Source organism: Delphinus delphis, chromosome 1 (genome assembly GCF_949987515.2).
Source record: "Delphinus delphis chromosome 1, mDelDel1.2, whole genome shotgun sequence".
In the NCBI taxonomy this organism is placed as follows: Eukaryota; Metazoa; Chordata; class Mammalia; order Artiodactyla; family Delphinidae; genus Delphinus; species Delphinus delphis.
In genome coordinates, this window is record NC_082683.1 from 97,432,166 (window position 1) to 97,449,761 (window position 17,596).

At 42.3% G+C, this 17,596-nt stretch overlaps 1 protein-coding gene and 1 pseudogene across 2 annotated transcripts in view; one reads left to right on the plus strand and one right to left on the minus strand.

Moving 5' to 3' along the window:
* The first annotated feature begins 7,712 nt into the window (after positions 1 to 7,712).
* On the plus strand, positions 7,713 to 11,457 carry LOC132435182 (NEDD8-conjugating enzyme UBE2F pseudogene; annotated as a pseudogene).
* Positions 11,458 to 11,728: 271 nt separating this feature from the next.
* WDR77 (WD repeat domain 77) overlaps positions 11,729 to 17,596 on the minus strand; it is a 37,214-nt gene continuing 31,346 nt past the window's right edge. For both annotated transcript variants that reach the window (XM_060027217.1, XM_060027207.1), the window contains 6 exons: positions 15,462 to 15,532; positions 15,271 to 15,325; positions 14,736 to 14,807; positions 14,026 to 14,134; positions 13,416 to 13,484; positions 11,729 to 12,830 (listed from right to left, as the gene is read on the minus strand). In XM_060027217.1, coding sequence (XP_059883200.1) covers positions 12,671 to 12,830; positions 13,416 to 13,484; positions 14,026 to 14,134; positions 14,736 to 14,807; positions 15,271 to 15,325; positions 15,462 to 15,532 — 536 coding nt within the window. In that variant the 3' untranslated portion in view covers positions 11,729 to 12,670. The remainder of the gene's footprint in view (positions 12,831 to 13,415; positions 13,485 to 14,025; positions 14,135 to 14,735; positions 14,808 to 15,270; positions 15,326 to 15,461; positions 15,533 to 17,596) is intronic.

Consider the following 17,596-nt stretch of genomic DNA (forward strand, 5'->3'; position numbering starts at 1 on the left):
GTGTTTTCATGATCTACTAGTTTTCTTTTCTGCTATCGAGGCTCTCAGATCATGAGTAGGTCCCATATTTCAGGGTGTGAACCTCAATCAGGGGGAACCAGAAACTGGATGTTCTCAATGTATCCACTATGTTCATCCTCTTGGAGACTTACACAGCTCACCTAATCCACATGCCACTGAGGTGCTAACCAGATGTCAATATAATAAATGACACTGGGAAGTAACAATGACTAGTGGTTGAACTCACTTCATTTCCAATATGAAGAAACTAGGAAAGTTTAACTTGTATCAGCAGGTTGCTTGGATATCATGGAATAAGAACAATAAGTTGGTATAGAATGTTTAGGGCAGGGATATTTCACTGAAACTTGGGAAAGCCAGAGAATACCCCACCCAACAGAGGCTGTGTCTCCATTTGTTCAGCCCTCTTTGCCTTCCTTTATGTATTCAATGAATATTCACTCAGCACAGGCCAGGCCCTGATAGGCACCCTGGGTATGTGGTGATGAAGACAGTTTCTGCTCAAGAAGCTTCTAGTTTAGTGAACACATGAATCACACTCCTCAGAGCCAGTATGTGTCCCTCTCTTGTATCTCTCGGATGAGTGTAGAGTAAAGCACATGAGTTTTGTTTCCAAACAACCTTGAGATCCAATTCCCGCTCTGTACTACCATTAGGTCTCACCTGCATGTTCAATGCCACCCTCCATACCTTCAGCTAATATTAATCAGAATCAGGAGATACTTAAGCCTCATAAATGCAGTGCTGGATCAGATTTGGCAACATCTCGCACCATTGGTAGATTACCCCTGGTGCGGTTTCTAACTCTAGTGACCAAGCTCTTACTTGTTTCCCAATTCCCAGCCCATGTGCCTTAAGTCTTGTTTCTGGGTCTCTGCTTTGATTTCTCTTCCTGGTTTATAACTGTAGGCACCACAGTTGGTTCCTAGGGCCTGTGTCCTGACTCATTCTTGCCAGGCTCCTGGGGCCTTACTGCCTGTCTTTTTAGACCACCCTGGTGTGAATGCCTGTTTCTCTCTGCTTCAAAGCCTCCCTTCACCCCACCTCCTGCTCCCCAGATACCACATCACTGAGATTTCCCGCGAGGTTTGTGCCCTTCCACCCAGACTCCTGCCAGGGGCACTAGCTGTTCATGCTGTACCCATCACAGGGCCAGATCTGCCTGCCAACTGAACCTCCTTCGCTTGAACCTGGCTCAGTGTTCTGGGCTCCTAGTCTGCTGCAGTGGGCAAGGCTGGATCCCAGACCTCCCTCTTCCATACATTCAAAAGTGACTAATGATGCTGAGAAGAACGGCAAGATATAACAATGGATGCCCAGGAGTGACGTCTGCTTCATTCCGGGATGACTGTGCCAAAGAATTGGCAACTAAGCCTCTGTGTGTAGGAGATGATGAACAGTGAAATGCTGAGTGAGGGTCAGGTTGAAAGTCACTGTGCCACGTTGCACTGCTCGCTCCCAATCCTCCTCCCTGGGTTCCTGCTGTCAAAAGTATGACCGTTGCTTTGTATTTTCACACACCCACCCAGATGCTTAGAAAACACTCCTTCCCAATGCTCAGCCTGTTCTCACGAAATGAGAAAAGGCACGTACAATACCTTTTAGTTGGCTTGCTGAAGAAATCCCCACTGCAGCACAACCTTTTCCACATTCTACACACTCAACTAGATGAAGGAAAGATCACAGACGTGAAGGGCTGTGGGTTTAACAAAGCATTTGACCAAACTTTTCATGATTCTCATGCGGAAGAATTGGAGAAGTATGACTCGAACAAAAGCAATTGGTTGAATAACATAAGAACACAAAGAGTGTTGACTCCAGATCAGTGTAAACTTGAAATAGCCTTACCACATCTCTAAAATGAAGGAGATAGACTAGAGCATTGTTTCCCAATATTTAATATAAAAGATGATTTTTGGTTGTACGTTAGGATTTTTTAATATTTATGTGGGTTTTTTGGGGTTTTTTGGGGGTTTTTTTGCAGTACACGGGCCACTCACTGCTGTGGCCTCTCCCGTTGCGGAGCACAGGCTCCGGACGCGCAGGCTCAGCGGCCATGGCTCACGGGCCCAGCCGCTCCGCGGCATGTGAGATCCTCCCGGACCGGGTCACAAACCCGTGTCCCCTGCATCGGCAGGCGGACTCTCAACCACTGCGCCACCAGGGAAGCCCCTATGTGTTTATTTTGTGTTATAAAATGTAATTATCCAAAAACGCCATTATTTCTTAGATATTATTTAAGTGTAAAACTTGAGGCAATTTGAAAAAGAATATTTTAATAAAGCAGTAAAGGTAACACTATTTATTCAATCCCCTTAGAAGTCATTTTGAGAACATCACAATCCTATAACCCAGAAACTTCACTTTTAGAAATCTGCCATGCAGACATATCTGCCCAAGTACGCAAAGAAAGTATGTTCACTGCAGGTTTACTTGTAACAACAAAAGACAAACAAAACAAAAGGGAAATCCCAACTGACTAAATAGCCATTATTTGGAGACATATAAATATGTTGCTACACATCCATGCAGTGGCCTCTTTCTTTACTTTTTAAGCCAGTTGTTCTCAATTGGGCAATAATTTGCTCCCCATGGGACACTTGGCAAAGTCTGGAGACATTTTGGTTGTCACGATGGAGGCGGGGTGCTACTAGTACCTAGTGGGGAGAAGCTGAGGATGATGCTAAACACCCTACAGAGCACAAGACAGCCTCCCACAGCAAAGAATAATCCATTATTGATAATTAATAATCCCAAGGGTGAAAAAAAACCCAGTTAAAGCAGAGTTGCTTTCATTGTTGTTCTTGTTCTTTTAATTTCATCACAAACCAGAGATCAGGTATCTACTTACCCCTTATTACCCTAAATTTAAAATTAAATAACTATTTCATCTATTGTGAGCTCTTTTAGTCAGAATACGTGACTGATTTATCTTTGTAGCTCCAGAACCAGCAATTAAATGGTCTGCCTTTGGAATGAATGAGCTAAGGAAAAGCACAGCCAAGGAGCACACTCTGGCTTAGAAAGAGGCAACTGGCATTGGGTCCACTTATAGAAGCAGGGATTGTAACAGCTATATTTTATATTACTTGTTTTTATCTTCCCATTTCCCTCCTGTTACTTTATATGAGGGCACTGTTGATGGCTAATTGTTTAGGTTTAAAGTGAAATTATGAACAAATGAACATCATCCCATGATGATAAATAGCTGATGGAACTTTGGGCATCTCTTGTGTTGAGGTCACGACATTTGACCTGCATTTCGGACAAGAGAGGACAGTAGGGGGCAAACAGGCTGGACCACAACAGATATTTTCCAATTGTCCCTCTATCTCCCCATCCTTCTCCACCTTGCTCTCTGCCCCTGCAAGTCAGTCTGTTTGGACTACATCCAATAGCTCAGTGGGCTCTGCCTAACAGAAGAGTAGAGGGAGGAAGGAGAGTGAGGTCAGGGTGTTTATTCCGCTAAGGATCACTCCCTGTGAGGTCACATCAAGATGACCATAACCCTCCTTCGAGGTTCACTGCTCCTCTCAAGGAAGACTGCTCGACCTGACTATCTCTTCTTCCAGTTTCAGGTAACCTCGCCCTGTAACAGCTCCACTCTTCTAGCCCTGGCTTCCTATACTAGCTCTATGATTCCCCTACACCACTCCCAAAACTCTGTAGTTAGTCTCTTTGTAAATAAACCCTCTTCACATTATCTTAATTTGAGTATACCACCTGTTTTCCTTAGGACCCTGACTGACAGACCATATAATCTTGGATCATGTTGCTTAATCTTTATGAGCCTGTTTTCCCACCTATAACATTAAAATATTAATAATTATGTTTCAGAAAAGACAACCTACTGAATGGGAGAGAGATTTGCAAGTGATATGTCTGACCAGGGAGTAAATTCAAAAATACACAAAAAATTCAGCCAATTCAAAAAACAAACAAATCAATTTAAAAAATGGGTGAAGACCTCAATAGACATTTTTCCAAAGAAGATATACAGATGGCCAACAGGCACGTGAAAAGATGCTCAACATTGCTAATCATCAGGGAAACGCAAATCAAAACCACAATGAGATATCACCTCACACCTGTCAGAATGGCTATCACCAAAAATACAACAATAATAAATGTTGGAAAAAAATAAATAAAAATAAAATAAAATAAATGTTGGCAAGGATATGGAGAAAATGGAACCCTAGTACACTTTTGGTGGGAATGTAAATTAGTACAGCCACCATGAAAAACAGTATGGAGGTTGTTCACAAAATTAAAAATAGAACTACCATATGATCCAACAATTCCACTCCTGGGTATGTATCTAAAGAAAATGAAAACACTAATTTGACAAAAATACATGCACCCCAATGTTCATAGCAGCATTATTTACAATAGCCATGATTTGGAAGCAACGTAAGTGTCCACCAACTGATGAATGGATAAAGAAGATGCGGTATATATGTACAATGGAATGTTACTCTGCCATCAAAAAAAATGAAATGTTGCCATCTGCAACAACATGGATGGACCTGGAGGGTATTATGCTTAGTGAAGTGAGATAAGGAAAGACTAATACTGTATGTTTTCACTTACATGTGGAATCTAAAAACAAAAAGTGAATCAACGTAACAAAAGTAGTAATAATTACCTTTCAGAGTATCCAGATGATTAAAAGTATTACTTTAAATAGAGTGTTTAAAAGGTAAATACTCAAAAATATAATGCACTATTAACTATTTGCATTTGTTAGGTGCAACAGAAAACTCAACTAGAAGCAATTTAATCAAAATTAAAACTTATTAACTCACATTAAAAGAAATCCAAAAGAGGTGGCTTAATCAGCACTGCTTAATTCAGGTGTTCAGCACAATCATCCAGGACCCAAGTTCTTGATGTGTTTCTTCTCTAAAGGACATGGTCACCTGTATCTGAACAAAATCAAAGTCCTGTTGGTAAATATGGAGGAAGGAGGGAGAATAGTTATTCGACAGCCAACTGCGCCTGCTACACTGTTATTAAAGTGTATGTTAATGAGCAGCTGCCCAACCTTTGGTGGCACATGAGAGTGGATGGGGCCCAGAAAGGCTCTTGGGGAAGGGGGCGGGGGTGGAGTCAGCAGAGCAGGGTCAGAACAAGACAGAAAATACCCTTCATAGAAATCAACGAAGAGGGGCTGTTATTCCTGATGATAGTGATGACCTTGCTGGAAGATTCCCGTAACTCTGACAACAGCTTCTATTCACTTCCAACCTCACAGAACATGCAGCATTTTCCCCACTGGACCAAGACAGTAATTGTCAGGGTGGTGAGGCTGCAAACAACAGACACCAGCTCTGGCTAAATCAATCAAAACAGGAATTCAAAGGAAAGCCTGTAAGGCAACTTAGAATCAATGGGCATGTTGTAGAATCAATGGGCATGTTGTAGAATCAGTCTGTTGTTTTTAATTGAGGTACAGTTGATTTATAATATTATATTAGTTTCAGGTGTACAACACAGTGATTCATTATTTTTATAAACTCCATTTAAAGTTATTACAAAAGAATGGCTATATGTCCCTGTGCTGTACAACATACCCCTGTTGATTATTTATTTTATACTTAGTATTTTCTGTCTGTTAATCCCTTACCCCTATCTCACCTCTCCCTCCCTTCCTCCTCTGCACTGGTAACCACTAGTTTGTTCTTTGTATCTGCAAGTCTGTTTCTGTTTTGATATATACATTCATTTGTTTTATTTTTTAGATTCCACATATAAGTGATAACACAGAATATTTATTTTTATCTGTCTGATTTATTTCACTAAGCATAATACTCTCTAGGTCCATCCACATTGTTGTAAATGGCAGAATTTCATTTTATGGCTCAATAATATTCCATTGTATGTACGTACATCACATCTTCTTTACCCATCATCTGTTGATGGACACTTAAGTTGCTTCCGTACCTTGGCTATTGTAAATAATGCTGCTATGATCATTAGGGTGCAAGATTCTTCTCAAATTAGTGTTTTTGTTTTCTTCGGATACATACCCAGGAGTGGAATTGCTGGATCATATGGTACTTCTATTTTTAGTTTTTTTGAGAAACCTGCATGCTGTTTTCCATAGTGGCTCCGTCAATTCACAATCTCACACTGACAGTGTACTAGGGTTCCCTTTCCTCCACACCCTCACCAACATTTGTTATTTGTAGACTTTTTGGTGATAGCCATTCTAACAGGTGTGAGGTGGTATCTCATTGTGGTTTTGATTCGCATTTCTCTGATGATTAGTGATGTTGAGCAGTTTTTCACGTGTCTGTTGGCCATCTATATATCTTCTTTGTAAAAATGTCTATTCAGGCCTTCTGCCCATTTTTTATTGGGTTCTTTGTTTGTAATAATGAATTATGAGAAAGAGAAATTAAGGAAACAATCCCATTTACAATCACGTCAAAAATAAAAAAATACCTAGGAATAAACTTAACCAGGTATGTGAAAGACATATACTCTGAAAGCTATAAAACACTGACGAAGGAATTTGAAAATGATACAAAGAAATGGAAAGATATCCCATGTTCTTGGATTAGAAGAATTAACATTGTTAAAATGTCCATACTACCCAAAGCAATCTACAGATTTAATGCAATACCTATCGAAATACCAATGACATTTTTCACAGGACTAAAACAAGTAATCCTAAAATCTATATGGAACCACAAATGACCCCAAATTGCCAAAGCAACCTTGAGAAAAAAGAACTGCGCTGGAGGTATCACACTCCCTTAATTCAGGTGTTCAGAACAATAATACCACAAAGCTTGAGTACAAAGCTATGTTAATCAAATCAGTATGGTATTGGCACAAAAATCAGACACATAAATCAATGGAACAGGATAGAGACCCCAGAAATAAACCCACACACTTATTGTCAATTAATCTATGACAAAGGAGGCAAGAATATACAATGGAGAAAAGACAGTCTCTTCAATAAGTGGTGCTGGGAAAACTGGACAGCTACATGTAAAAGAATGAAATGACAACATTCTCTAACACCATATACAAAAATAAACTCAAAATGGATTAAAGACCTATATGTGAGCCTTGAAACCATAAAACTCCTAGAAGAGAACACAGGCAGAACACGCTTTGACATAAATAACAATATATTTTTAGATCTGTCTCTTAAGGCAAAATAATTAAAAGCAAAATTAAACAAAGGGGACCTAATCAAACTTAAAAGCTTTTGCACAGCAAAGGAAACCATCAACAAAATGAAAGGACATCTTACTGAATGGAAGAAAATACCTGCAAATGATATGGCCTATAAGGAGCCAATTTCCAAAATTTATAAACAGCTCATACAACTCAGTATCAAGAACCAGTCTTAAAACACAGTCAGGATCCAAGAAAGACTATTTATAAAAAAAAAAAAAAAGACTGCCAGGGTCCTGCCATGGGAAGTCTGGTTAGAAAGTTCCACTGGTGGAACTGGTGCTGCCGCCACTGGGCTGTCCACTCGTCATTGCCAGACACCTATTCTTTGAATCTTTGCTGCACTGCCTCCAGATTTAAGTCCTACATGGGAGCAGCCAAATGGCCAAGCCTAGTTCAGCTGCCTACACCCTGGTGGCTTAGGTCAAAGAAAAAAACAAAACCTAGGCCCCTTTAAGCTTCCATAGTCTCCCCTCCAAAGCACATCAGTGGAATCCATTTCAAAAGCGCATGCAACAGGTTACTTCGCTGTTTGAGATCTTCAGCATGGCTCACAGCACCCACCATCCGGTGGCAACCAACCTCATCTCCTTTTATCCTGCACCCCCACCTCCATATTTAGCCCTAGCTGCAGTGACCTCCTTCTCTAGAAAGCTCTAAGCTCCTTCCACAGCAGGACTCTCACACTGCCACTTCCATCTGGAATTCTTCCCCAGCCCCAAGCATCAGCTAACTCACATCCAACCTTTAGGACTCAATCCAAATGTCACTTCATCAGGGAAGATTTGCCACTTCTTCATGTCTGGCTATCATCCTTCTGTTTAGCAACCTTTATTTCTTTTGGCTAGCACTAAAACATTATTCCCTTCCTGTCTCTCTCTCTAGACTAAGCTGCCGAAGTGTGGACTGACCATGTCTGTCTTGCTCGCTACCACACACAATGCCCAAAAGCTTCTGATACACCACAGCTGCTCACTCTTGAATGGCTGGTGACTTCCCTGCCTGGTTCCTGACCCATCTAGAATTCTCAGTAGATAAAGCCAATGCTTCTCAAACTTTAACATGCAGGAGTCACTGGGGAAGTTGTGAAAATATACTCTGATTTTGGAGGTCTGAACATTCTGCCCTTCTAACAAGTTCTAGGTGATGCCAATGCTGCTGGTGCACAGACCACACTTGGAGGAGCAAGTCAACACCTTATGAGGTCAAATGATAAGCCAGACACATAGCACAAACACTGTACGATTCCACTCATAGAGGTACCTAGAATAGTCAAGTTCATAGACCTGAAAGTAGAATGGTGGTCGTCAAGGTCTTGGAGAAGGAGAGTTATTGTTCAGTGAGCACAAAGTTTCAACTTGGGATGATGGATGGTGGTTGCACAATGTGAATGTACTTAATGCCAGGGAACTGTACACTTAAAATGGTTAAAATGGTAAATTTTATATTTTGCCGTATGTTTTTTTAAAAAACAACTTAAGAAAAACAAACAATGCCCACGTTGGCCCTGCCAAGTACAGACTGCAATAGGGGCCCAGGAATGGTGTGGGGCACCCAGCCTGTGTCTCCAGGTGCCGAGGTCAAAGGTAGCATTAATGCTAACTCTGCCAGGCAAATTGACATTGGATAATGGTCAGGGGCCTGTACCTGAGCCAGTTTCTATCCTAATCAGAGGGTTTCTGTGAGAGACAAGTTGCTTGTTAAAGATCTGGCAGAATTTGAAGCTGATATACTTAAACATGTAAAGTACATTTTCTGATTCAAACAAGCTTCATTCCTTTCAGCTGAGATCCTAGATAAGGGTTACCATTGGAGTGGAAAATTTTAGTTTGAAGTTCCTAATGCTTATAACATGGTGCCTCCCAAAGTGAAATATACCAGAATCTGACAACCAACATCACAGTGACAATGAAATGTTTACATTCACTGAAGGAACTTGCACCCAGTAGCACTGGCTTTCCCACCAGAAAGTTGAAAGGATGGTGTTTGGGGGTGAAACCCTTTACTTACTGACCTTTTGAATTCTGACGATCTCTTATATACTGAAGAAGCAGAACATCATTTACAAGACAAGGAGAGTTTCCAGAATACGTTGAGGACTACATTAAACCTTACTCTAGATGATAAAAGATTTTACGATCAGTGACTGTATCTATAACTTAAAATGAGTTAACACTTCCTGTCCTGATCTTTGCACCTCCTTCACTCCCTGGATTGCACTAGTCCTACGACCATGTAATGAAGATGAAAAACTCCACAACTGCCCGTTTTTGATGGAGAACTCAATAAGAAAATGTGTTTGGGGCTCAAAACTGGTCTTGCTTCCTTTACTTTTCCAAAATCAAGCTATATAGACTGCTGATGCTCTTGAGAGATTTTAATTACATCAAAATAGAGACTAGAGCTTCCTCACCCTTTTCCAAACAAAATCAGTTCCCTGCACAAGTGATTCTAAATTTCAGTGTGACCCAGAGATTGGCAGTAAGAAAGTTGCTATGAATGGTGATTTGATATGAATTCTTTCAGCTTCTTTCACATATGTTAGCTCTCATTAGGTTCCCTAAAACTTCCCTAGGATGCATACAAATATTTGATGTATGTCTTACTGAAAGAAATGCTTATGTAAGTATAGTTTGGAACAAACCTTTTTTTTTTTTCTATTCTTTTAGTTTGTAGATACAGTTAAGTCAAACAACTACAGAAATACAAAGAATATGAAAGCACATTGCTCATATTGTCCAAATGCAACAAGAAATCTGCATTTTACAAATCAGAGCCCTTTACTTTTGGGTCTAGATGTGGCAAGAGTTTTGGAGCCCTCTGTAACTGAGTGATTAAAAAATAAACTACAGAGGGCTTCCCTGGTGGCCCAGTGGTTGAGAGTCTGTCTACCAATGCAGGGGACACGGGCTCGTGCCCCGGTCCGGGAAGATCCCACATGCTGCGGAGCGACTAGGCCTGTGAGCCATGGCCGCTGAGCCTGCGCGTCCGGAGCCTGTGCTCCGCAACGGGAGAGGCCACAACAGTGAGAGGCCCGCGTACCGCAAAAAAAACAAATAAATAAACTACAGGGACCCTCCCACACCCACCGTCCCAATCTCCTGCCCTTTCTATAATGCTGCCCAGAGGAAACATGGCTGGGAGTCCAGAGCAGTCAGAGCTTGGGTGATTTTGCTGCCTCAATGCGACTGTGGATCAGCAGTTAATGCCTATAGAGCTGGTAATTGACCAGCCTCCTACCGTCCTGTAGGGCAGGACAGATCTTGGAGAACCAGCCTGATGTCTGGAGCTGCCTGAAACAGTACTTGAGCCAACCTCAGTGTTTGTTGCTCTGAGCACCAGAAATCAGAGGTGGAATATAGTCGGTCAGGTTAGTGGACTTCACAGTAAGAATAAGGATAGGAAAATGGACTTACTCCAGCAATTGGATATTTGAACCAGTGAAATTAAATGCAAAATATACGCTTGTATGGTTTTAAACAAAGAAAACAAAATGAGCCCATTTCCACCTGTGGTCAGCAAATCTGTGCTCACTCTACTGAAACTACTCCCAAGTCAATGGCCTAGTAAACAGCACTGCATGTGATACTACATTTCTGATTATTTTGAGGTCACCTTCTATTCTGAACCATCTTTTTTTTTCTCACTGTTATAGACACATTCAATCACAATTGTGAGGGTCATTCCTACTGTGACTTCGATTACATTTGCAAATGTCTTGGTGATGATCATGAATAGATGTGAATTGCTTGCATCAGCACAGATCTATCTGAATCTAAACTAATATTTTTTACATTAAGTAACATAGTTCTTCAAACTCTAGGTTTTCCTTCGCTGATGTCATTTTAACCACCTTCACACATTATATTCATTTCCTTGGACTCTTATCTCTTTCACTGACTTTTCTCTCTACCATTCTTCAGTCCATGAGGAACATGCCCACGAAAATTTAATTCCTACCCACCTCACCCTCTACCTCACTTTCTCTAAGTGATCACAAATTTTAAGCTTTTACCGCTGAGAAGAACTTAAGTGTTTCTACCAACACATCCTATTACCCCCCAAGAAGTTACACTTACGAACAGTGAGGGCTTCAATTCCATCTCCCCGCAAACCCGACAGTTAGATCATATGACAACAAATTCCCATGTTTTTACTCCAGGGTAATTGTGAGAACAGAGCTCACGCTCAGCAAGGGTGAAACACAGAAGCTTTACTTACAAATACTTTGCCCATGAAACTGCCCGTTTCATGATATTTTAGCTAAACGAAACTTGCAAAACACAAAGGACATAATTGATTTAATTTAGTTTCAATACAATCAGTAATTGATCCATAACTTCTAAGTGGCAGTAGCCACCAACCAAGTAACCAAATATTTACCTTAAGTTCCAACTAGCTACTCTGGGGGGCTGGGGAAGCACACAAAAAAGTAACAGGCTATAAGAGATACCCTGATGACTCACATAAGTAGCAGGTCTAACGGCACATGACATACACGCTTCAAAAGACAAGCCAACAATGAATCAACTTTTTATTTCACTGACCGGTACTTCCGATTCTTTCTCTGATGCCGAATTCAAAATTTTCAGAGTCCCCCAAAATAGCATTTAGGCTTCCTATATCCAGAAACAGGGGCCCAGAGGCAAAAAAGGTCAGGCCCCAGACTGTTTTCAGGTGGGAAAGTGGCAGACATTCCTATGCAAGTCTGTGTCAGTTTTTAACTGAAATGCCTTTAAGCGCTCCATCCTGAAACTCTTCTATGGCATCTATGACAGAAATACACTCATCTCTCATATACACAACTCCATGGGGGTCGGGGGTGGGGTGGGGGCATTACACAGGTACCAGCCAAACTTCTTATTAAGCCAGAAACTGGACTTCTGGCTCAGTTTAATAACAAGGGATGCGCAAAACTGTGGTGAGTGTCCTGGCTCTTCCTCAAGGTGAGCTGGGCTGGATGTGAATGGAAGCACTGCCCATGACAAAGGTGAATTTAAGCTCTATAAAAAAATAAAATTGCTCCTATCTCTATGAGCTGCTTCCAAGAATCCAGGGATGCCCACATCCCATACCTCACACAGACATGGCCCAAATTCCTCATGCAAAGCTACGTGGGAAGCATAAAATCTTTTGTTAACTTTGGGGCGGGTGCGGGGCAGGGGGGAATGGGGATTGGGCCTTGGGAAAGATGCGGGATGGATTTTTTATTCCTCCCATCAACAAAAACTATTTACCCACATACACACTCAGATCCATGTTCAAGGAAGTTTTTCTTCCCTGGCTACAGGACCCCAGAATCCAGCCTACCCCAGGCTGAGAGACAATGCCTATTAACTGCACAGATCTGGTGTACCAACATACTGTAAAAGGCTCCTGTGTTGTCTCACCAACTGAGAGGGAAGGGGCAAAGGGAGTGGATACTCATTGGGGATTTGCTTTTTGTCTGAAATCCAATCTACTCAGCAACACTCTTAGGTCCAGGCTCTGGGAGAGGTTCTGTGGGCACGATATGGTGGATGACCTGATGGTCCCAGCCCACCGTGGTAAGAAGGGAGTGATTGAGCGGGGACCAAGTAGCATCTCTCACAAAGTCTCTGTGGGCTCGGCTTCTAAACCTACAAGAGAACAAAGAAAAGTGTGGGCATAGTAAGAGACAGAGGAAAAAGCAGAAATGGAAAGAAGAGACCCAACACACCCAGGGCACACCTCGCCATATATATGGCCTAGTCACCAGCATAGTGGTGTAGCTACCCACAGAAGACTTCATCATCCAGTCTAGAACCCTATATTCATAGAAGAAATGATAGCTAGACCAAGGGTAGTGATCTGAGCCAGTATCTGACAGCATCTCATGGCAAAGAAGGAAGTACAATCAGATCTTCTGTCTGGTGCCTTTCACCCTATAGCAGGTTGCATTTCCTGCATGAGGTTCTTTGTGTGAAAAGGGTAGACCATCTCTTTCTGGGAGTCAGTCGGAATGCCAGGCTCAGAAATCACACCCACCACCACATTCCTCCTCTACCAGGGACAGAGCTGGTTGTGAGTCAGTCCCCAGAACAGGGAGACAGTCAGCAGTCGGCCTGCTTCCATTACCAAGTCTCCTTGAAAGAGACAACCCAGTTTTCCAAAGAGAAAAAGGACCCAGCCACGTGTTGCTCCCCTCCCTGATTCCTGATCACAGGGCTCCACGGCACACTTACACCTCAGAAAGGCCTGAGTCCAGCACAGCAAGGGAGCAGTCTTCACTGACAGAGGCCAGGAAGGGAGCACTAGGAGACAAGGAGGAGGTTGGGAAACATAAAGCCCATGGTTCTCAAGACAAAACCTGACTGGGCAGTCCCCAAAGCCCACCTAAAATGATCAGAGAAGGTGGCTTGATCCCCACTTTGGGTTAAGGCCTGGCTACCACTCAAGTCTAGGTACAAGTTCCAAGGAAAGATGAGGAAAATGGAGCAAAGTCAGGGTTGACAGCCATCCTGGCAACTAACCATCCCATCTAGTCCCTCCCTGTAGCTTCAGTGATGATTCAGAAACACAGGTTTTCCAACCACACAGCCCTACAAGCCCACAGTATTAATCATTTTGGGTGTCGAGCAGGAACAAGACCATATTTTAGCCATTTGCAGTCAGAGACCATACAACCCCCAAAATGGACTACAGTCTTAAAGAGATCTTTCACATTCCAAAACCTCAGCTACAACAGTGCCTGCTTTAAGGAGCTACCAATCAGCTAATGCTACGTCAACACAAGCATCCCCCCTCATTCTTCCTATTCATACCCACCAGGCCCTTGATGACAAAGAACAGTACCTGTGCGGGGAGAACACCAGCCCAGTGACACACTGGGAGTGCACAGCTGAGCTGAGGGCACAGCTTCCACTCTTGGTGTCCACAAGGGAGACAGTCCCATTCTCATCACCTGAAGGAAAGAGGGAGTACCTCACAGAGGTTACGAGCATGGGCTGTGGACTCAGCCAGATCTGGATTTGAATGCTAGGTCCTCCATCCTGAACAAGTTAACCACCCTAAGCATTACAGAGAAACATTACAGAGCAAGGGAAGAAACTGAGCATCAGCTTCCTCTTTGGTAAAGTAGGAATAACTAGTCATTTGGGGGTTCTGGAAATTAAATTAATGGATGACATAATTGTTATCATAAACTATGTCACCACACACACAGCCATATCACCGTGTTAATGCAACTGTCCGTACTATACAACCATATTCCCCATGTAGCAATCCACTTGCTTTGCGGTCCACTGACTTCTAGCCATGAATACAAGAGCCACAGCAAAGAGTCAGGAATCAAATCTACGAGGGCAAAAATCACCATGTTCTCCAAAGCTAAACTAAAACCACTTTTGGATCATCCCACCTCCCTACACCCCCATTAATATAATTCACCTTGCGCCCAGGTGTGCTGATGAGACTGAGCAGCCAGTCTCTCGAGTTATGGGGTCAGCTCTCTCACTCAAACTCCCCTCCCCAGAGTCAACACACAGTTCGACATGCTGCCTTACCAAAGACAAAGACTTCACTCTGCTGAGGATGCCAAGCCAGGGAGGCGGGAAGGTAGCCAGAGGCACTGCAGCCTGCAAAGGGAGGAAGAGGGGTCTGGAACGAGACTCCGAGCCCAGCTCTGAGCCAAAGCTTCCCAGGTGAAGTCACTCGAAATCCCAGGAGCACCTTTATTCAGTGTCCCAAGCCCTGCTAAGGCAGTCCTGTCCTCATCCTTGACCCTCACAACCTACATCTACCCATCAGCCTCCTGCCCTTTCCAGACGTGAGTCACGGGCAAGTTTCAAAACAAAGCGTGAAGATAACAGCTCTGACCCCTTTGTTCGCCCATCCAGGAAATATAAGTGACCCACCCAGTAACTAGCCCTTCCTCTTGGGACCCACTGCACACAATGTGCCTCAGTGGGAAAGAAAGCAATTGTGTCATTTGTGTCAGTGACTGGGCATCTGGCAGCTTTGCCTCTGACTCTGGCCAAGGAAAGCCTCTTCCAGGTGGGTTCCTAGTATCACTCTCCCACCACTGGCTCTCAGACTCACCCATCTGTGATGCTGGCTTGGGACAGCGGGTATCCCACAGTAAAATCCTACTGTCCTAAAAGAAGGAACAGAAAAAGGGCTTCACAATCCAAAGAAGCAGCTGCTGGCCAGAAGCCCTCCACGCTAGACTTAGGTCTAAAGGGTCTGAGTGCGGTTAGGATGTGGGAAGGGAAAAAGAGATTATATCTCACCTCACCACATGAAAGAAACACAGAATCCTTGTGGGGAGAGGCAGCAACACAGGTGACCTGCCCAGAGTGAGCTGTAAAGGAGACAGAACAAGAAATAAGACAGAGAAGATGCAGGCATTACTATCAAGCAGCCCAGACACTATGAAGGGGTAGGAGGGAGGGTGTGAGAAATAGGCCTAGTCTCATGATGCAAATTAACAAATTCTGTGAGATTTTTGGATTAGATGAAACCTAAGAGGAAATGTTGATATCATTATAAAAACTCAAAAGGCCTGGAGAAAAATGAATCATGAAAGACATGAAAGATAAATTAAATGCTGAATAAGAACAGGAGAGGAATTTACAGTAAAGACATCCTAGAATAGCAGTAGCACACTTGCCTCCAGGTAGCATACAAAGACTTCTGAGGGAGTTCTGGACACTGCGAGTTTTAAGGGAATTTCTCTAATGTTCTTCTTCCATATTGAACTGAGAAGCTGCCTATAACCTGCCAGCAGTGCTGACCTCTACTCTCACAGTCACCCTTCTCCCCCATGTGTAGAAGAAATACACACCTCTCACCCACCCCAAACCTTACCATGATGCTCAGGAGTATAAAAACCTAAGGCATAAAACAAAAGGGGCTTTTCCTGAGACAAAGAAAGAGCACTTGTGTAAAATTCTGTGAAGGAGGCTGGCCTTTCTCAGCCACACCACAAACACAAGTGTGGTTCTGTGACTGATCTCTTCTCTTTAATAATGAGAATTTTGAAACATATGACAGGTGGTTGTCATAAGGATGTACATAGCTTATCTGAATTTAAAAATGAAGTCAGACTTTTTCTGACTGAAAGTTAAGTCCCACTTGGCCAACTGGCTTAACAGTGCATATGGTTTTTGGCAGTTAGGTTATTTGGTAGATGTTTTACATAAATTAAATGAGCTTAATCTGCAAATCCAAAATTTTGACAAACATATATTATAAAAGTGTACAATAAATGACATGGCCAGATACAACTTTCTTTGCAACTAGTTAAATTTAAATTAGATACTAATTTTAAAATGTGTGAGAGGGTACACTTTTTCAAAATTCTTTTAGGGCTACATGCTAAAAATGTTAAAGCTCTCCGCTAAATGTTAATTACAGGCTGTGGAAACCACCTTCTCCAAAGTGATTTAACCAGACTTTCTGAGATAGTCTGAATGTGGCTCTGCCCTGAGACAGAAGTGTGGGCTCAAACTACCTTCCATAGAATCCATGGAAAGCCAACACGAGGAAAAGGAATGTATTGCTCACTTGAGAAAAGCAAAGCTTTGGGACCAACACCATGGGGGAGTACAAAAGATGAAAAAAAAATATGTGGTTCCTCTGCCCTCAAGGAATTTGGAATCAGTGGGGGGAATAAGAATAAACACAAAGAACTAATTAAAAAGGCTGAAAGGAACAAGTGCTGAAAAATAGTTATTTAGCATTGACCAGAAAAACACATTGTAAGTCTAGGAAACAAAAGGCAAGTACAGTAGACTTTGAGCACTGACATTTTAACATTATTGTCTAACTATCTGCAAGTGACCATGAAGCTCCAGGAGATATATGAGTTTATGATTTTGCTTCGCTCATATCTGAATCACGCACTTTGAAGTTAGAACTGGCAGAGAAAGGCACTTAGTCACTGGGGGAACCCGTGATCACCCATATCTACATCTCTTAGCCACACACACATTAACGCTCTATACATTATCTTCATTAAGATTTGGTATCTTCATGAGGAATGGCTCCCAAAATAAAGTCAACTGCTAGTGCTGCTAATGAAAGTGAGCAGAAAAAGGAACATTAATAGAAAGTGATGGTTCTCACCAAAAAAATGAGATTTTATAGAGGTGAATATTCAAAAGTTCAAGATTCACAAGTATCAGGGTTTATACTTGGAGAATGCCAAAGATCTACTGTGATTGGGTTTAGATAGCATGGTATGCTTGAAGGAGTGACAGGAAAAAGGCTTGAATGCCAGGACATGAACATGAGATTTTAACCTGCAAGCCACAAGAAACCAATGAAAGACTAAAGATTACAGGTAGAACAATGAGATGAGTGCCACCGTCTGTAATAAGATAAAGCCTGAAAGTAAATGGGAGCATAAGAAATGGAATGGAAG